Source organism: Bos javanicus, chromosome 19 (assembly GCF_032452875.1).
Source record: "Bos javanicus breed banteng chromosome 19, ARS-OSU_banteng_1.0, whole genome shotgun sequence".
NCBI classification, from domain to species: Eukaryota; Metazoa; Chordata; class Mammalia; order Artiodactyla; family Bovidae; genus Bos; species Bos javanicus.
Window position 1 is genome coordinate 51,650,174 of NC_083886.1, and position 20,947 is coordinate 51,671,120.

At 52.5% G+C, this 20,947-nt stretch overlaps 2 protein-coding genes and 1 long non-coding RNA gene across 3 annotated transcripts; 1 reads left to right on the forward strand and 2 right to left on the reverse strand.

The window, feature by feature from the left end:
* Nucleotides 1–15: 15 nt before the first annotated feature.
* On the forward strand, nucleotides 16–1,371 carry LOC133232706 (uncharacterized). Its single transcript, XR_009731439.1, has 2 exons — nucleotides 16–718; nucleotides 1,061–1,371. It is a non-coding gene; the product is annotated as an uncharacterized LOC133232706 (long non-coding RNA).
* Nucleotides 1,372–3,042: 1,671 nt separating this feature from the next.
* UTS2R (urotensin 2 receptor) lies at nucleotides 3,043–5,078 on the reverse strand. Its single transcript, XM_061392444.1, has one exon. It carries the CDS (start codon nucleotides 4,682–4,684, stop codon nucleotides 3,530–3,532), a length of 1,155 nt encoding a protein of 384 aa, XP_061248428.1. The 5' UTR covers nucleotides 4,685–5,078; the 3' UTR covers nucleotides 3,043–3,529.
* A 10,547-nt stretch (nucleotides 5,079–15,625) lies between these two features.
* LOC133232690 (testis-expressed protein 19.2-like) lies at nucleotides 15,626–19,178 on the reverse strand. The gene is made up of 2 exons (XM_061392439.1): nucleotides 18,895–19,178; nucleotides 15,626–17,526 (listed from the first exon to the last, which is right to left on the reverse strand). The coding sequence occupies exon 2, from the start codon at nucleotides 17,251–17,253 to the stop codon at nucleotides 16,198–16,200; it is 1,056 nt and encodes a 351-aa protein (XP_061248423.1). The 5' UTR covers nucleotides 17,254–17,526; nucleotides 18,895–19,178; the 3' UTR covers nucleotides 15,626–16,197.
* Between the last annotated feature and the right edge of the window lie 1,769 nt (nucleotides 19,179–20,947).

Consider the following 20,947-nt stretch of genomic DNA (forward strand, 5'->3'; position numbering starts at 1 on the left):
GATGCCTGAGCGGAGGCCCAGGCCCAGTGGCCCCTGTGGGGGCCTGAGATTCTGGGGCAGGCAGGGAAGGGACAGGAGGCAGGCAGGGAGCAGCCCACCCCAGGGAGGGCCCTGCAGGACAAGGCCCTTCACCACAGGCCCCAACGGTGGTTGGGGTGTGTGGGGGTTAAGGTCAGAGTGCCCCAGCGCCCAGGGGTGAACATCCCTTTGGGGCTTCGCTGGCTCTGTTCCCTATGACCTGCTCCCATGGCATCCACACTGCCTCCCATGGTGTCCACACCACCAGATCTCCAGCAAAGCCCTGTGGTCTTAAGCCCCAGATAACACAAGGCAATTTGCAGAGCAAACCCTGGGTTCGAAGCCCTCCTCCCTGCCTTTGAACTATTGGAAAATACTCAGCACTTGGAGAAGCCCCAGCCTCCCAGCAGGATGTGAGGCCTGTGGATGTGCCTGGTCAGTGTCTTTCTGGGGACAGGGGACAGGAGACCTGGTCAGGGCCTTCCCCAGGTTGTGGGGATAGGGTGGTGACCTATCCAGTGCCTTTCTGGGGACATGGGAAACTAGTCATAAGGGTTCAGATGACCCGTAGAACCAGGACAATCCACAGTGAAGGTGGCCATGACGATGTCTCCTTCTCCTGAGGGGCCCTGCCGGCTGCCCCTCCCTCGGTACACATTACCAGGTGGGAACGCCCCAGGTTCCTGGGACAGAGCTGGAAGTAAGGAAGCCTGGACTCACTCCTGTTGGAAGCCAAGGTGATGCAGATGGGAAGGGGGTGCCCCTGCCCCCACCAGCCTGCCACCACCCATTGAGCAAGGCCTAGGGCCCCAGCCCTGCAGACGCGTGACTCTGAGAGACGGTCGCCATCACAGAGCCACCTGTTTCGAATCCGAGTTTACCCAGAACAGCTGCTCTTTTGTCATAAAACGGTGCCTGCCCAGAGCGAGGGCAGGGTGGGCAGGATGGAGAAGCCAGGAGACCAGGAGCCCTCATGCAGGGCGGCTGGAGGGGTGGCAGCCGCATGGCCACACGGGTGGTCACGGTGGCCCTGTTCATTTAGGGAAAAGGTGGAAGCACCTCAAATGCCCACAACCAACACGTGTTCATCCACGGGGGCACATTCAGCTCTGCCCACACTACAGAAGGGCGTCTGTTCCCGGAACATGGTGGGTGGGGCTCCTCCAGGCGCTTAAATTTCTTCCAGCAAAAACGGAGGTTTCTGGGAAAGAAGGAATTCTGCCCCAAGGCTGCAGCATCTTCTCCCTGAGTTTCCAGCCCGCCAGCCTGCTGCCCCACCCGCCAATGGATCCCAGACATGCCAGTCCCTTAATCACTATGCCAATTCCTTCAAAGAACCTTTTAATATTTATACGTCTGTGCTATTGGTTGATTTCTTTGGAGCTCCCTGCCTGACAGGACAGAGGAGACTGGCGGGCTGTACAGTCCAATGGGGTCACAGTCAGACGCGACTGAGCACGCACACCCGGCCTAACAGATGCCCCGAGACTGAACTGTGATGTTGGTTACATGACTGTCCTTTCACTGAAAATCATTACTTGTATTTTCAGTGGGTGAGTTTTATGGTGTGAAACTACCCCAATAAAGCTGTAGCATTTGAACAGGAGCCCTGACCTGCTATTCTAGAGCCCTATTCTAGCCACACACAAGCTCACCCCGGTTGGCCCCTCACCCCAGGGCTCTCTGCTCTCCGGCTTGCCAAGGGCCAGGCACCATGCCTGATGGGCTGATGACTGTGGGTCTTGAGCCAGACTAGGCCTCCATAAATCACTGGTCCCTGACTGTTGGGTCCTGGGGGCCTGTGGTGAGGGGAGAGGGAGGGACTGTGGGCGGTGGGTCCAGGGAGGTTGGCCAAGCTGTAGTAGGCCAGTAGGAGTCTCCACGTGGCTGTGTGTGTGAGTACACAGGCATGAGAGCCTGCTGGACATTTTTAAGCACTCTGAAACACTCACGGTGTTATCATGAGGCTCCCCAGAGGCTGGCAGGAGTGTGGGAGCACTTCTAAGTGGGAGGTGGGAAGACAGCCCCTGCAGCTGTCCCAGGCCTGGCAGTAGAAGCTCAGCCAGCCCATGTGGGAGCACTAACCAGGGTACTCAGGTCTTAAATTTGGGGCCAAAAAGGTAAGTTCTTCAGTATCATGCCAAGAAATAGTGCAAAGAGCACCTTCACATGTGCAGATGAGTGGGGATTGCAGGGACACTCGGGGTAGGGGAGGGTCTCTGTTTTCCAAGTTTGGGGCCTTCTGGGTGCATTCTGGAATTAGGATTCAGGAAACAGAGACATGGGGCCTTGATCAAGGTACAAACTTTGGGCTGTTTTCTTCCCAAAACATTGAGGGTCCCAGGTGGGGCCAGTAGCCTCCCACTCCATACTTAGCGGCCAGATCTCCACCTGCCAACACATTAGGATCCAGTCAAGGCCTTGAATCTGATGTGTGTGCAGCCATGGCTGGGGCCCAGGTTGGGATGTGAATTAGGGGTACAGTGTGGAGTGAACTGGTCACCGGAGAGTGGGATAGGGGTTGGGGTAGGTCCAAAACCTTTCCCTGTGGGTGGGCTCTCTGTGGGCAGGGCCTGATGGTCTTGGTGTCCATAGGAGGTCCAACTGGGATGCTGTACACAGGAGGCATGAGATAATCCCCTACTGCGTTGTATATGATCCACCCCCACCATCCCCTCAAGGTCTGGGGAGGGAGAGGCAGGTGAGCTGCAAATGGGAGAGTAATTCTGGCTCATGGTTTTAGTTTGGGCTCCAAGTTCCTGCCCTGGAGTGATGTCCCAGCCGCCTGTCCTCCCTGAGCAGGTTGAGGCTGGTGGCTCCCCGCCTCACTCACCCCAGGGTCTCAGGCCCCACACCCAGGGCCTGGCTCAGGCCGGATGGCACCCACCCACCATGTCAGGAAGGCCTAATGGCCAGACATGTCCCCTGCCCGGTCAGGCAGATGGGCTCCTCCAAGTGCAGGAGGACGTCCTGGGGGTCCTGCCTCCTTTGACACCCCACTCACACTGCTGTTGCAGACAAGACTCAGGGAGCTCAGCGTTTATTGTTCCAGGTGCTGAAGCTGTGCGGGATGGAACCACATGGCAGTTGGGAGAAATGGGTGCCACCGGGGCCACGCTCATGCCAGGAGGAGGGTCCCACACAGGCAGCTTGTGTGGCAACATGGTGTCACCTGCCACGGTGTATCCTGTTGTGCGTCAGGTACGCAGTCACATCTGCAGGGGGCTGGTGAAGACTCCACTCACCACGGTCTTCAGGAGCTGGCCCTGAGCCCGAGCCTCCTGCAGACCCTCACAGATGGACTGGGTTGGGGGCACTTCTGGGCGTTATGAGGAAAGTAGCTGCACTGATGGAGCTGAAGTGAGTGAGGGGTGAGGGAGAGCCAGGAGCTTTCTGGAAGAGGACTGGGGAAGGGAGGCAGACCGTGGGGAGGGTGGTCCAGGAGAGACCTGGGCTCCAGGGGCCACTCCCCACAGCCTACCCCCAGGGCCCACAGGGAGGCTGGGGACGCTCAGACGCAGAGACTCCCGGGGACCGCCTGGGACAGTGCGATGGTCTCAGTGGCTTGCTGGCTGCTGGAGGTCACGGAGCGACCCGAGCCGAGCTGGCAGCGGGTGTGGCCCTGTGGGAAGCTGCGGACGCCCACAGGCCCACTGGTGCCCCTGCTGTGGAGCGAGCGTTGGCGGTAGTCACGGTAGTTCTTGGTGAGCAGCGTGTAGAGGAAGGGGTTCACACAGCTGTTGCCATAGGTGAGGCAGGTGGTCAGGTAATTGACGATGCGGGCGGAGCGGGGAGCGAGCGGTGGGGCCCCACGGTACTGGGCAAGGAGCTGCCACAGCCAGAAGGGCAGGAAGCAGGCCCAGAAGAGCAGCACGATGCCCAGGATGAGGTAGAGCACCCTGGGGTTGGGCAGCCGCCGCGTCTGCGTGAAGGAGGCCCGCTGCGACAGCCAGTAGGCCCGGGCCAGGCGGACGTAGAGCAGCCCGATGACCACACCGGGCCCCACGATGCTGGTCCCGAAGAGCAGCGTCAGGTAGGCGCGGTGGGTGCGCTGGCCCCAGGCCGGCAGGCAGAGGCTCTTGTGGCCCCTGCGGACCAGCCGGATGGCCAGCATCATGGGCAGTGCCAGCAGCAGTGCCAGCAGCCACGTGCCCAGTGCCAGGACCTTACGATAGCCCTTGGAACGCTGCACCGTGTCCAGCGGCCTCACCACGGCGGCATAGCGCTCCCTGCTCATGAGGGTCAGGGTGAAGATGCTGGCGTGCATGGTCAGGAAGTCCAGGCTGAAGAGGACGCGGCAGCCCACGTCGCCGAAGTGCCACCTCTTGGTGACGTAGGTAGCTACAATGAAGGGGATGCTGAGCAGGTAGAGGAGGTCTGCCAGCGCCAGGTTGATGACATAGACGTACATGGAGGCAGAGGTGTGCAGGAAGCGGCACATGACCGTCAGCGTGTACACGTTGCCTGCCATGCCTACCACACCCATGGCCGAGAGCACCACCCCGATGGTGCCCGTGGCCACCAGGTCTTCCAGGGAGTTGGGCTCCGTCAGGCTAGCCAACGAGCTGTTGAGGGACGCATTGGGGGCACCAGGCAGCTCGGGCATGGCGCTGCCCATTGTAGCCGGCACCAGGAACCTGCTCGATGGCTCTGGGCTCAGTGCCATCTCTGTCACCTCACACTGGGCTTGGGGCTGGGGCCTGCTGCTCCTTTAGGTAGAGAGGGGGCATCTGTGGGCAACAAGCTTGTCCTGCAGGAGAGGATGCTCATTAAAGATGCAGGTCAGACACCCTTTCCCACTCCCAAGAGGCCATAAGAGGCCACAGTTCCCACCAGGCTGGGAGGCCTGCAGAGGGACAGTGCTCACCAACTGTGATACCCCCTGGGGGACTCTCCATGCAGAACTCTAACACTCTGCTTCAGTTCCCCAGCTATCCAGGGGGACCAGAGTACCACCCAGACCAGTTGCCCCCCATGCATGCCCCAGTAGCATTCTCACCCTGGGCCACAGTGCAAGTTCAAAGGCCTCTCAGCTGGATGGCCTTTCCTGAAAATCAGAGCACAGCAGGCATGAACCAGGATGGTTCACTCCTGGATGAACCAGGAGTTCTCACTAGGCCTTCTCACTTCCTCATCCCTGAAGGGCAGGGAAGCCAGGCTGACCCCTATGTCTTCCTCCCCATATAGTTCTCCTGTATGTTTTAAGAAAATACATTTTGTTCAGATTGCAAAAGTAATATCTGCCAACTTTAAAGTTCAAATAGGAAAATATGTTAAAGAGGGGAAAGCCCTCATAATCTTCCTTTATTCACATGGGGGAAATAAACCTGATTCCTATATCCTACCACACAAGAAAACAATTCAAGGTGGACTGTGTACCTTATGTAATAGATTAAATCAATTAATTAATCAAGCTCTGGAAGAAATACAGGAGAATATCTGCATGACTGTGGGTAAATGAAGATTTCTCAAAAAAAAAAAAAAAAAAAAAGGCAAAAAATGCTTGCAGTAAAAGACCCACCAATTGGATTTCATGAAAATTAAGAACTTCACTGAGAGAGTAAAAGATGTAAACCATGGACTGGGAAAAGATTATCAGAAGACACATATCAGACAACGAACTAGTAATCAAAATATGTGAAAGAACTACAGATCAATAAAGAGCAATGACTCAACTGAAAGGAAAAAAAAAGACAAAATTTGAACAGGAAATTCGTAAAACTGCTGGGAGGACATGAAGGAAATGAACTCCTGAACTGCTAGTGGAGGACAAGAACAGTGCAGCCGCCTGTGGCGAACAATCTGGCACCCTTAGTAAAGTTGGACACACGTCTGTCCTCTCATTCAGCAATTCTACTCTTAGGTTTATGCCAAGAAAAATTAGTGCAAATGGCCACAAAAAGCAAGAGTGAGAACGTTCATAGCAGTCAGAAGCTGGAAACCACCCAAACGTTGGTGAATAGTAGTATGGATAAAGAAACTGACACCCCCCCCAATAAAAATGCTCCAAGGTGATGAAGAAAATGAAATTATTGAACAGTCAGCAACTTGATGAAACTCAAATATGCTCTGTTGAGTGGGGGGGATGAAACAGAAACCATACACAAAAAGTACACGCTGTGTAATTCCCTTTACCTGAATGAAGCTGGGGAAAAGAAAAAATCTCTATGAGTGGTTGAAGAGGGTGTCAACTGGTAGGGGGCACCGGAGAGCACTCCGGGACGGACGTGTGCTATGTCCTCATGTGGCGCTGGTTACACAGGTGTTCTGGTGGCTCAGATGGTAAAGAATCCGCCTGCAATGCAGGAGACCTGGGTTTGATCCCTGGGTTGGGAAGATCCCCTGAAGGAGGGCATGGCAACGCACTCCAGCATTCTCCCCATGGACAGAGGAGTCTGGCGGGCTATGCATTCCATGGGGTCCCAAAGAGTCAGACACGACTTAGCGACTACGGACATGTAAAAACTCCTGGAGTTGCACACTCATGACCCGTGCTTACTGGGTGAAAATTACCCTCATGAGAAAAAAGAGACCTAAAACCTGAATACTTGAATGAGAGGAGAGGCCCTTTATGGCCCAATCTCCCCACATCTAGGGATAATGTGGCCGGATAAAACTGGTTCCCGGTTTTTTCCCTCTACAGGTACAGCGTTCGCACTAACATGGATCAACTCGGGGCGTCCAACTGAGCATTCGGTGCAGAAGGGCAAGCTGGGTGTAGAGACGCTGTCCTTAGGCCCCCTGCCCGTGGGACTTGGCTCAGCCTTGGGTCTGGCGAGGGGAGCTGGGGTCTTTCCTACCGGCCCGAGGCGCCCTCCGCGGCCGCAGCCCCCAGTGGTTTCTGGTTCCAGAGCCCGCCCGCAGGGGCTACCGCGAACCTAGCGGAGGACCTCCCGGGAGGGACGCGAAACAGCCGCCGAGCCCACCGTGCACACCTCACCCTCTCCACCCTCCGAAGCGCCATGCATCTCCCGGGGGTCCGCTGGGAGGGCTTCGTGGCCGAGCGATCCTGCAGGGGATTGTGCGGGCCAGCGGGGAGGGCGCCCCGCCCCGGGAGGGTCCCAGCCCCTTCTCCCGCCCCGCACCCTCGCAGTGCCTGCGCCCACCTCCGTCACCGGCCGTCAGGTGTGGGCGCCGAGCACCCTGGGGTCGTGCTCTGGACGGGCGCTTAGTCGCTAAGCGTCTCCAAACACTCGGCGCGGCACGGGAACCTTTCCGAGGGCTCTGCCCGGTAGGGGCGCGCAGAGGACGTGGGGGCTCCCAGGGGCGCGTGGTGGAGGGGAGCCCGCCCGCCGGTCTCGCCCGGAGAGCCGCGTTCCGCGCCCAGGCCCCTGTCGCCGGCGCCACCTGCCCGGCTGCCAGCTGGGAATGCGCGGCGGCCCTGCGCCCGGCCCGGATATTAATAACCCGCGGGAGGGGGGCTGCTAGAGAGGGGGCGAGGATGCGCTGCGGTGGGGGGAGCCACGGAGGCCCAGGGACGGGAGGGCAGCAGGGGCGGGAGCGGGGGGTGGCAAAGCGAGAGGGCAGATCACGGCGCAGCTGGGACTCCAGACGCATCCATGGGGTGAAGCTCAGTCCAGCCTGGCTGGCCCCACCGCGGAGCGTCTCTGCTTCCCTTCGCCCTCTGCACTCCACCACCCCTCAGTTTCCCAAGCACTGAGCCTCGGACTCGGATTCAGATTGTCAGTCAAGCCCTGGACCCTCCTCTGCACCTGTGGGGGACGCAGTGGGTGGAGGGTGGTTCTGAGAGACCCATGCGAGGCCAGGACCCAGTGTCATTAAAGACATTCATAATGTGCACTCGTCACTATTTCCAAAACCTTTTATCAACACAAACCTTTTATTGTCCCCATTAGACAACTCCACATCCCATTCCCCCAGCCCCTGACAACCACCATTCTCCTTTGGTCTCCATGGATTCCACTACTCTAAGGACCCGCTGTGAGTGGGATCATACATTCGTCCCTTAGTGTCTGGCTTCTTTCACTTACTATGATGTCTTTGAGCTTCCTTCATGTTGTAGCAAGGGTCAGAGTTTCCATCCTTTTCAAGACTGAAGAGTATTCTGTGAAGACAGAAGAGTGAAGTATTCAGAAGACTGAAGACTATCTTCTTCTTCTTCTTTTAATGTATTTATTTATTTGGCTGGGCCAGGTCTTAGTTGCACCATGTGGGATCTAGTTCCCCGACCAGGGATTGAACCGAGGCCCCCTGCACCGGGAGCGTAGGGTCTTAGCCACCGGACCACCAGGGAAGCGCCCTGAAGAATATCTTCTGATTCAAGGTAAATCACTTTGTTTTTCCCTTCATCCCTGATGGATGATTTTGGTGATGGTGACTAGTGCTGCTATGAATATTTTGATTTATAATTTTCTGTTCCTTTCATGCGTCATGGTCCTTCCTTTATTTCTTTGAAAAAATCCTAACTGTCCTTAGTTGTCAGATTTTTTCCAGATGACTCTGTTTTTAGGAGCCCTGGGGCCCTCAGAGTACTGCTCTCCACTCCTCATTGTCCCTGAGCCTGGAGGCCCCTGGCATGGGGGTGTGCTTGAGTCACCCCCCTGCTTCTCTTGGACAGGTAGACTCATAGGCAGGTCTTCCTCTCATCCTCCTGTCCTGTGGGCAGGTGATTCAGGCTGGTCGGCCTCATGGTGTTCAGGCTCATCTGCTCCCTTTGGTCCAAACACCCTGTGACCAAGGGCATGCCCAGGTCACAGACAGAAGCTTCCAGGAACACCGCCAGGGTTAGCTGCTGGGGTCACTGAGCAACCTGGCTTGACATAGGCCCTCAGGGCTGCAGCCTGGGAAATATGGATGATCAAGGACAGCATCTGTTTAGGTGTTGGTCAGCTCCCTCCCCATCTCAGAGCAGCCTTGGTCTCATCTCCTGGTCACGACGTCCTGCAGAGCCACAGGCCACACAGCCCATGGCCTCCTCTCTGGGAAGGACAGACACCCATCCAGCATGCATGTTAGACAGACCCCATGGAGAGTAGGGGAGGGGCTGGGCTGTCCTGAGTGTGAGTGACAGGAGCCAATGGAAGGAGAGGGAAATATTGTGAGACCTGAAGGTGCTGGTGGCTGATATGTCCTCTCAAGGGACATCATCAGGGAGATTATCTGAAACTCTTCCTCTATTGCACTGTCCTTAGCCTGGACCTGAGAGGACCCGAATGGCTCCAGTGGTCAGGGCTTGGGGCTTGAGGAAAGAGGGCCAGGATCCTTCAGGGAGCTGGTGCTGCTGTCCTCGGGTTAGTGGACCACATCCCTAAGATCTACTGTGTTCTTTGCAAACTAAACTCTGCCTGTCTCTGATTCACTTTATGGACCATTAAATCATAATCATAAAGCTCCCACTTTCCACAAATGTGACTTTAAACTTTGCTCTGCATTTAATGGGGCTTCCCTGGTGGCTCAGATAGTAAGAAATCTTCCTGCAATGCAGGAGACCCAGGTTTGATCCCTGGGTCGGGAAGATGTCCTGGAGAAGGGAATGGCTACCCACTCCAGTATTCTTGCCTGGCGAATTCCCTGGACAGAGGAGCCTGGCAAGTTACAGTCTATGGGGTCACAAAGAGTCGCATGACTAAGCCTGTCTCTGATTCATTTTATGGACCATTAAATCATAAATCATAATTATAAAGCTCCCACTTTCCACAAATATGACTTTAAAGCTTTGCTCTTCATATAATGGGTTCATTATATTTTTAAATGATCATTTTTCTGCAAGAACTCTTTTCCAACTGGATTACTAAATTAGGTGGAAGATGAGATGCCATAGGCTGAATCTGGCTTCATGGGGTCTCTTCACAGGTGCCCACCCAGCCTGACCACAGACTTGTCAGAGGCACATCTTGTCACTGTCCTGTCCCCCCAGCCCCTAAAAAAATGCCTTGGAAAGAGAAAGGGAAGGGAGTAGGACTGGGGGTGGAGGGAAAACAGGCCTCAGTGCACCTGTAAGAGTCTAGGCCAGCCCCTTCAGGAGAGCAGAGTGGAAGGAGTCCAGAGTTGGGCAGAAATGGCCCACATAGCCTCACCAGTCACTGACAGAGACTGTCTAGGGCCCAGCCGGGGGGCCCCTGCCCCAGAAGGAGGTCCCAGAAGGGACACACCTGCTTGGCTGTCCCTCCCCCAGCCTAGGGCCCTTCTGCAGTCAGTAGCTAACTGTTTTCCAGGAGATTCTTCCCTTGATGCTGCTGCTAATGTTGTTACTTGATTTCAATTTCAGAAACAATTTCCCCAATCCTTGTCTCAAATACTCAAGATCTGAGACCCAGCTGGAGGGATGAGGATTGCAATCAAACCAATTAAAACCTGTCCAGGTCTCCAGCTGGAGGCGGGCCCCTGTAGACTAGCAGAGAGCCTCCAGCATCTGAGCAGTCCAGGTGACTGAACTCATGAGAGTTCAGAGAGGTCCCGACTATAAATATTCGGGTTTGGGAAAGCTGGATGCAGGGAGAGGGAAGAGAAATGTCAAGTACACACAACACTGTCTCTCTCACTGTTGACACTGGGACCCCTAGGGGAGCCCTGTGGCCCTTCTGCCTAGAGGAGAGGTGCTGCAGGTCCGGCGCTGCTGCCTCCCAGGTCCCAGGGGGCCATTCAGGCCTGGTAGCCTGTGGAAAAGGGCCCCAGTTCAGAATCCATGAATACACAGTTTCATACTGTGTATTCTGAGTGAAAAGGCTGGATGCAGAGGCCCCGAGCGCCCTTATGGGGATGGCAAAATGGGAGTTGGTGCAGGAGATGGATAGAAACCCCAGGGCCTCCTGTTCTGTCCTAAAAGCAGGACAGCCAAGGCCACGTCCTCACATTCTCCGTGGGCTCTAACTCCTGATTCTGTCCAGGGAGCAGAGTACAGAGGCACCGCTCCCCTCAGCATGGCCATCACGCTCCTTCCTGCCTCCTTGGGAAACCAGAAGCTCAGGGCCCCACCTTTGTGGGGTCCTTCAGCCCCACCCCTGAAAACAGCAGTGGGGAGAGGGGCCTGGGCCTCCAAACTAATGGAGGCACCTCTGCTGCAGGCAGAATCCAAGATAGGGGGTCCCTGTTCCTACAGGTCTCTCCTGGAGTATTTAAGTGCACGCTCAGATAGACTTTGGGTTTAAAAATCTCCAGGACCATCATCACCATCAACTTTACCACCACCTCCATCACCACCACCTCCATCACCAGCAGCAGCAGCAGCACTGTCAGCAGTGGCAGTATTGTAACCTTCACTCAGTACATGACACACACCTGGGTGCCTCCGTCTAGCTCAAGTGATGGTATTTTTCCATAGTTGCTTCCAATGGTTGTTTAAGGAAATAATGCATCCCTAGCCCTCCAAGTTCCCATTCTCCTCTCTCCCTAGAGGCACCGCTGTCCTGACTTTGTCCTGGTGACTTTTGTTTTTGATCATGTCTTTTCCATGTGCAATTCATAATGTGCTTTAATATTGTTGTAAATGGAACATACTGTACCTATCTTTTTGCACTTTTATTTTTTCTCTTAACCTGATCCATACGAGCTCACTCACCCTCTGAAAGGCTCTGTGATGCTCTGCACCACACACCCCAACTAATCTGGCCTTTCCTAGGGCCAGATGTTGAGCAGAGTCAGGCAGAGAGCCCTGGACCAGATACGGAGATGGCCAAGGACGTCGGGACTCCAGCTGCCTCGGTGTGGATCTGGGTGCCTTCCCTGGGCAGCTGCATGGCCTCAGGGGAACTACTATCTCTCTGTGCCTCAGTTTCCTCATCTGTAAAATGCGACTAAAAGTAGACCTTATCTCATCTGAGTATTGAGAGATTTAAAGGAGTTTATGCTTATAAGTGCTGGTGGCTCTCAGTAACCACTGGTGGTCAAGACAATGATGGCGATGAAGATGAAGGTGACGCCATGGTCCCTGCCTTTAAGAAATGTTCGGTCTAGTGAGGAGAGGAGCCACGATCACCTTTCATGTGGCTGCCCAGGACAGAAGGGCAGCTGCATCTGGGCTGTGTTTGGCTCCTGGCTGAGTGAGGGGAAGAGACAGACATCCCCTCTAACCACAGACGGGGGCTGGTCCAGGAGGGGGTCCTGGAGGAGGGGGCTCTGTGCTATGGGACTGCTAGGACGTGGCAGGAAGAAGTGATTTTCCTAAATCATAGGGGTCCGTGTGGTATGACCTGCCAGGCACAAAGCTGAAGCCCCCAGAAGACAGAGATTAAAGCTGGAACAGGCCACAGTCTCAGCTCAAGCCAAGGAGTGGTCAACCGTCCCCTGGTGCAGTGAGGTCCTGGGTGCCTGGACATCTGCCCTGTGCTACCATGGCCTGTGCAGGTCAGGGTGTGGCCCATCAGCAGCCGCAGCGCAAGGCCCAAAGGCCCCGAGGCCTGGGTCTTCAGAGGGTCAGACTGCAGGGGAGGGGGTGCGTGCCTCCTTCACACCATGCTAGGGCGCCCACGGGAACATCTGGACCCTGCGCCGCCTCCTCAGGTGCTAGCAGTGACTGTAGCCCAGTCCTCAGCTGGTGTGGGGGTGCCTGACGTTGGGGTAGGGAAGTCTCAGTCCCTAGTTGTCTTCCCTGCCTAACACAGAAACTTCTAAAGAAGCCCCAGAAACATTAGCAGATTTCTGCCTGTGGGTTGGGGCAGGGACCCCTTTCCTGAAAGCACACGCTTCACCCATGTTGCCCCCAACACAGAAATCATTGCCGTGGCAGGACAATTTGTGGAGACACTTCGTCCTTCCTGCAGTGTTTCCACCAAGGGTCCAGGGTCTGGGCACTGGAGAGCATGGACCACCCCAGAAACAGAGGCTCCTGCAACACAAAGATGCCCCAGGCCCCAGGGGCAGGGGTTGGCTTGGACCGGAGCAGGTCCCTCAGAGGCGGGAGGAGCCCCAGGCCTGGTTGTGGTCAGCAACATGGACACACATCTTGATCGTGTCCATCAAGCTCCTTCCCTGCGCAGAATAGAAGGAGATTTGGCCAGTCCTGTCCTCCTGCTTCCCTCAGAAATACCAGACGCTCTGGGGTCATAGGTCCCCACCCCCACCTCACCTGCTGGGCAGCTGCTCTCAGGGTGGTTTGGAAAAACCATGGCGTACGTTGTCCAACCCTCTCTGCGGCCCTTCCCAGGGCTGGGAATGCTGCCAGCACTGCAGTAGATGTTTCTGGAGGGGGCCTGCACCACAGATGGTGGGATGCCACACGCCCTGTGCCATCTCCCCTCCCTTTGGACTCAGCCTCTCTGTCCTGTGCTCTTTCCAGTGCTCTCGGCCTAGTTCCTCACAGAGACGCACACCAGGTCTGACCTTCTGGGGCCGGCGCACCATCGACTGATAAAATATAGAATTAAATTTGAATTGCTGATCAATGACAAATTACTTTTAATGCTATTTGGGACACCTGACAGGAATATCCCTCCACAGGCACCCAGGCTGTGAATGCAATAAGCGTAATTATTTGTGCTGCTGCTCTGGATTTGAGAGAAAATCACCGTGTAATTGTATACAGTGGGAAGGCCAGAGTTTCCACTAAAGGCCAGAGCTGACTGTAGCTGTTTTAATGGAAAGAGTGGATTAATTCACATTGGAGCAGCATGGTAGGGCTGGCAGGGGGGCAGTAGGGGGGTGGGATTGCTGGCACTGTTCTTCACAGGTCCTCTGAAAAGAGAACGGACAATTACCCCTACTCTGAGCCAATGTTCTACATGTTTTACATTTGATTTTTTTAAATTGCAGTGAAATTCACATAACGTAGTTAACAATCCAGTGGCTTGTAGTACATTCACAATATTGTGCGACTATCACCTCCATCTAGTTCCAGAATATTTTCATCACCTCAGAAGGAGACCCTATATCCACTAAGCAATTATTTCCTCCTCCCCTTTTCCCTCAGTCTCTGGCAACCATTCATTGCTATTGTTTCCATGGATTTGCCTATTCTGAATATTTCACAGAAATGAAATTATACAATGCAAACTCTTTTGTGACGACTCCATTCACTTATCACAGTTTTCAAGATTTATCCATGTTGCAGCATCAGAACTTCACTCCTTTTCGTTTTTGCTTTAGTCACTTCAGTCCTGTCCTACTCTTTTGCAACCCCATGGACTGTAGCCCTCCAGGTTCTTCTGTCCATGGGACTTCCCAGGCAAGAATACTGGAGTGGGTAGCCATTTCCTTCTCTAGGGGATCTTCCCAACCCAGGGATCAAAACTGTGTCTCCTGCATTAGCAGGTGGATTCTTTACCACTGAGCCAACAGGGAAGCCTCATTCTCTTTATGGCTCAATAGTAACACCCCACTGTATGGCTAGATTACAGTTTGTTTATCCATTTTTCAGTTGATGAACTTTGGGTTGTTTCCACCTTTTGTGAATAATGCTGCTAGAAGCATGTGGGTATATGTTTTTAAATTATTTGGGTATATACCTAGGAGTAGAATTGTTGGGTCATATGGAAATTATATGTTTAATTTTTTTTAGGATACACTTGATCTTCTTTCATCTTCACCATTATCTTGTGAATTGATGTTTTTCCCATTTTCAGATGAGAAGAGCTGAGGAACTAGCTGTAGCCTCTTGGCAAAGAGCTGGGGCTCTTGCTTGGGCGCTATTTCAGGGCTGCCTCCTCCTGACCTCAGCATCACCGCAGTACTGCAAAGCAGCTGGGTCATTTAAGAAAAATAGCCTGCCTCAAATAAGGGTTTGCTGGATCCATGAATAAATGGACTGTTTAACCTGGAGGGACAGAGAAAGGAGGGGATGAAGGCAAGACCACGCTCTTTACTTGGAAGAAGAGCCAGATATACGTTCAAATACAGACTCCAAGTCAATAAATGCCTACAGAGTTATGAGATCGTGTTGAAATGAAGTGTTTTGAGTGGCTGCTGTATCAATGCCTTCCCTCCATCTAATTAGCATCAGATGTCTTCAAGACCTACCTGGAGATTCACATCTGAAAGGTATGAGAGAAAAAGACTGTTCCCAGATATCAATGAAAGGACCTTACTATGTTAATACCTAACATAGCAGCAACTCCCCAACTCCCACCCCTAGAGTAGACCCTTAGACTGCATCTTTCACTGAAAGAGACAGCTCATCTTTGAATCACTGGAGGCTCTGCCAACCAGACTCCGAGCAAAGGACTGTGGAACCCTCTAGATTGGTTGTTTATAAGGAAGAGAAGTTGCCAGCTAAGAGCTTCTTCCTGGCCCACAGCACTCTGCTGACAAGACCTCCAAAGCTTCCTTCTCCTGTAAGTCTGTGCAAAGCATGGAGAGGCTGATGCACACGGTGCCCCATTTCCCTCTCCTGTGTCGTGAACATTATTAGCAATTTTTGTGCATGGTTCTACCTCTAGTTTTTGTTTATTTGTTTGTTTTTAAATATCAGGGGCACAAATTTAGAGTGACTAAAATCTGCATTTGATGACACAGTCTCATTGTTCAAAGTATGGCTCTTTGTTATTTTAAGCATGTGTGTATGTATTAGTTGTTTATAAATAATGTGATAAACACCTGTAAGCACTATGAGCCAAAAAACTGACCTGTTTTTCCTCATCTGGCCTGTGCTGCTCCACTCTCTGTCCCCTGCTCCCAGGGGACTTAAATCTGTAAAGGTGACTTGACCGGAACACTGAGACAATAAGGACTAGCTGAGGATGAGTTAAGACAGGGCTTTGATGCACAACTCTTAATACTTTATTAAATTAAAACAAGAACTAAACTGTCAAATTGCATTAAAAGGCCAACATTTAAAACCAGGCCTTCTCTCGCTACAGAGCAGAATGTCCAGTGCTGCTGACAGGGTCCTGTGGAGACCCAGAGACCATCTGGTGACCCCGTCACCCAAGACTGAGAGTATGTATCCCACCCATGGCATTTCTCTACAAGTCGAGGGCACAACTCTGCACCCTACTCTTCATGCCACATTCTGCAGCAGTTGTTCACACCAGCACATCCTTGTCGGCTTCATGTTCCTAACTCCTTGATAGTTGGCTTCTCTCCTCAATACTGATATTTGTGTTGCTTCCTTGTTAGGCTATGGTAGGTCCCATTTCTTAACCTCTGGCCACTCACCATTTTTCCTCCCCAGGCCCAAGTCCCCATCCATTGCTAATGGTTACCTGGCTTCTGTGGAGTGGTCAGTCCTTCTAGCCTCTGATGTTCTGGGGAAGCCAGGACAATGGTGACCACGTGGACCTCAGTCCCTCAGTTCTGGGACCCTGGGTTGAGGGGCTGGAAATGTGGCAGCTCTCCCAGGGCCGAGGCTCCCATAGCAGCCAGGTTCTCCCCAGGCTCTCTGGGCCCACTGGTACCGGCATCCCCTCCTTGGGTGGAGGACTGTGGCCTAGAGGCTGAGTCCCCCTCCTCAGGCTTCCTCTTGGCCGAGGGTGAATAAGAAAGGATGGTGAATCCCCTCTTAAGCAGGGCTGAATCCGCAGGCACCAGCTCTTCAATCTGCCCTGGAGGGGAGGATTCCAGAATGCTTAGCTTCCAGTGGTGCAGTTCCTGCTTCTGGGGTGCATCTTGGAGTCTCACCACCCACACCTCATCAGGCTCCAACAGCAGTTTCCAACACTGGCCTGGGGTCATTCGGACCCCTCTTGGCTTCATCTTCTGGAGGTAGACAGCATCATAGCGGCCCACTAGGGAGAGGATCTGCAGGTCCAGTAAATAGGCTTCAGCCTCAAGAGGGTCCATGTCCTGTGTGGTGCCCAGCTCCAATACCATGGGCTCTCCTGCAGGCAAGTCCACTTTGAAAAACCCCTCCCATGGAATGGAGGGGCTTGGCCAGTGGGAACAGGTAGGGATTTCCCCAAATCTCCAGGGAAGGCCCTGGGTCCAGTCAGCATCTTCAGCATCCAGGCCCAGAGGTGCCGCATCCTGAGGCTGCAGCTCAGTGGGCACAAAGTGATCATCTAGGTCCATGTCTTCTGACTCCACAGGGCCTGACGCCAGGGTGTCCAATCCCCAGCCCACAGACTCGCCCTGTGCAGGCTCCCATAGGCCCTGCGCCCAGTTTGGCCCCATCACTGGGGATGACCCTTGCTCAGACCCTGTCTCTGAGTTATCCATAAGCTCAGGGTCCCAATCTCCATCTTCCAAGTCTTCTGACTCTAGCTGCCGCTTAAGGTCCAGAAAGGCAGCCTTGTAACAAGCAAAGCAGATCCTTAGCTGTCTGCCATGTTGAAGCTGATACCTCCAGGATGCATGGAGATAGGACATGCCCTCTGCCGCATACCGCTTGCTGACTGGAGGGCACATGGCCAAGCTGTCTGACTCCTGAGACACAGGCAGAAGAAGAAGGACTAGCTGTGATTTTCGAAGATCTGGTCCACAGAAGAGGGCGCAGTGAAGAGCAAGGGTCAGGGAGGAGGGGCAAGAGAACAGAGAGGAGAAAGATGAGGATCACCAGGAGAAGAATTTGAGGTGGCGGTGGATGAACTGTGTCCCGATCCAACAGGGACCTGTAGAGGTTGGCAGGGAAGAAACTCTGGAATTAACTTCTGCTGATGCCAGGGCTCGGTTCTCTGGGATCTGCAAAGAAAAGCAGTGAGGTTAGGGCGCCCCCAGCAGGTAGGTGGGAGCAAATCACAGAGGGAGGAGAACCTGACCACATCTGACAAAACCTGAGGGAACCTCTCAGGACCTGACAGAACCAGAAAGAATCACTCAGAATCCGAGGTTCCTGTCAGAATCTGACCAAATCTGACAGAACCCGAGAGAATTGGTCAGAACCTGACCGAATCTGACAAAACCTGAGAGAACATGTCAGAACCTCAGAGAATCTGTCAGAACCAAAGGAAACCTGTCAGGACATGACAGAAACAGAATTGATCAGACCCTGAGAGAATCTGTCAAAATCTGTCAGAAACTGAGGGAAACTGTGAGCCCCTGAACAAATCTGACCGAATGTGACAGAACCTGACCAAATCTGACAAACCTGTTGGAACCTGTGAGAATCTGTGAAAACCTGAGGGACACTGTCAGATCCTGATCAACACTGACAAAACCTGATTGAAACTGACAGAATCTGAAAGAATTGGTCAGAACCTGAGGGAATCTATCAGAACCTAAGGAAATCTGTCGTAACCCAACAGAGAGAATTGGCCCGAACCTGAGGGATCCTGTCAGACCTGACCAAATCTGACTGAATCTGACAGAACCTGAGGGAACCTGACAGAACCAGAGACTCGGTCAGAACCTGAGGGTCCTGTCAGATCTTACCAAATCTGATAGAACCTGCCAGAGACTGACAAAACCTGAAGGAAAGTGTTGGAACCTGAGAGAAAGTCAGAACGTGAGGGAGCTGGTCAGAACATGACCAAATCTGATAATACCTGTTAGAACGTGTGAGAATCTGTGAGCACCTGAGGGAATCTGTCAGAACCTGAACAAATCTGACAAAACCTGACTGAACCTGACAGAATCTGAGAGAATCAGTCAGAACCTGAGGGATCCTGTCAGACCTGACCAAATCTGTCCAATCTGACAGAACCTGACTAAATCTGACAGAACCTGATGGAACCTGTCAGAACCAGAGAATTGGTCAGAACCTGAGGATCCTGTCAGATCTCACCAAATCCAATAGAACCTGCCAGAGAATGAGAAAACCTGAGGGAAACTAACAGAACCTGATAGAGCCTGAAAAAACCTGAAGGGACCTATTGGAACCTGAGAGAATATCAGAACCCGAGGGAGCTGGTCAGAACCTGACCAAATCTAACAGAACCTGACAGAACTTGTTAGAACCTCTTGGAATCTGATAGAGCTGTCAGAACCTGAGGGAACCTGACAGAATGTGTCAGAACCTGATGGAAACTGACAGAACCTGAGGTATCTGTCAGAATCTGAACCTTATAAAACCTGAAGGAGCCTGACTGAACCACCCCCACCTGAGCTAACCTGTCTGGCCTGAGGCTACGCTGGATCACATTGGCACTGCAGGCTCCAAGCCCCACACTGTTAGTCTGTAGGCCCCACTCTTCCACTTCAAGGAGTTCTCACCCAGCTTGGTACCGCCCTCCTGTGGGTACACGTGGGGAAAGCAGGGAAGGGATCCTGCCTAAGCATATAAAGAGCCATTTCCCATGGTGCTCTGGGCTCAATATTTCCCATGAGCCTCAGCCCACCAGGAAATGAAACTGCTGAGTCATTCTCACTTCCCTCATCCCAGGAGAGCCTGTGTAGCCCCCAGAGAGGGCAGTCTTGTTCCTCTAACCCTGTCACCAGGGTGATTGTTCCTGTGATATTTGCTCCTCTGAGGGCTGAGAAGACTGTTCCCATTGTTCTCTTCATTCTGCAGGTTTCTGAAATTGTGTGGGTGATTCTCTCTCTTATGGTTATTGTCCCTTTGTGGGTCCCTTGGGTGACATACTTGATCACAAAGCCTGTCTTTCTGTGGTTAAAATGGATTCTTTCTTGTATCTCTTGATGAAAGTTTCTTTATGAATTCCAGAAACTGTAAACTGTTATTTACAATTTAGGCATATTTCTGGCCCTCTGACTTTTCACTTTTAAAATAAAGGCTCTTTACCTATAAATAATAAATAATTGCTGGAGAGGGTGTGGAGAAAAGAAAAACATCCTACGTTGTTGGTGGGAATGTAAACTGGTACTGCAAGTATAGAGAACAGTATGAAGTTTTCTCAAAAAAACTAAAAATAGAGTTGTCACATGATCCAGCAATCCTACTCCTGGACATGTATCCAGAGAAGACTGTAATTTGAAAAGAAACATGCACCCCAATGTTCATAGAAGCACTATTCACAATAGCTAAGACATGGAAACGACATATATGCCCATTGACAGGCAAATGGATAAAGATGTATCCCAGGTGGCACTAATGGTAAAGAATCTGCCTGGCAATGCGGGAGGTACAAGACATACAGTTTCAATCCCTGGGTAGGGAAGATCCTCTGGAGTAGGAAATGGCAACCCACTCCAGGATCTTTGCCTGGAGAATCCTATGGATGGATGAGCCTTGCAGGCTACAGTCCATGGGGTCGAAAAGAGTCAAACATGACTGAAGCAACTTAGCATATATGTATAATAATCCATATATATATACAATGGATTATTATTTGGTCATAAAAAAAGAATGAAACATTGCCATTTACAGCAACATAGACGGACCTAAAAGTTATCATACTAAGGGAAGTCAGAAAGAGAAAGACAAATACCATATGATCTTATATGTGGACTCTAAAATACAGCACAAACAGAAACACTCTCACAGACATAGGAAACAGACTTGTGGTTGCCAAGAGGGATGGGGGATGTAGGAGAGAAGGATTGGGTGTTTGGGATTAACAGATGCAAACTATTCTATAGAGAATGTGTAAACAAGGTCCTACAGTATAGCACAGAAACTGAAAGTGAGCCTCTCAGTCCTGTCGGACTGTGCAACCCTGTGGACTGTAGTCTGCCAGGCTCCTCTGTCCATCGGATTTCCCAGGTAAGAATACTGGAATGGGTTGCCATTTCCTTCTCCAGGGGATCTTCCTGATGCAGAGATCAAATAGTGGTCTCCTGCATTGCAGGCGGATTCTTTACCATCTAAACCACCAGGGAAGCCCACTGTGTAGCACAGAGAACTATATTCAATATCCAGTGATAAGCCATAATGGAAAAGAATATGAAAAAGAGTGTATATATGTGTGTGTGTGTGCTTAGTCACTCAGTTGTGTCTGACTCTTTGTGACCCCCACGGACTGTAGCCCATCAGTCCCCCTCTGTCCATGAGGATTCTCCAGGCAAGAATACTGGCGTGGGTCGCCATGCCCTCCTCCAGGGGATCTTCCAACCCAGGGATTGAACCCAGGTCTCCCATATTGTGAACAAATTCTTTACCATCTGAGTCACCAGGGAAGCCCAAGAATACTGGAGTGGGTAGCCTATCCCTTCTCCAGGGGATCTTCCTGACCCAGGAATCAAACTGGTGTCTCCTGCATTGCAG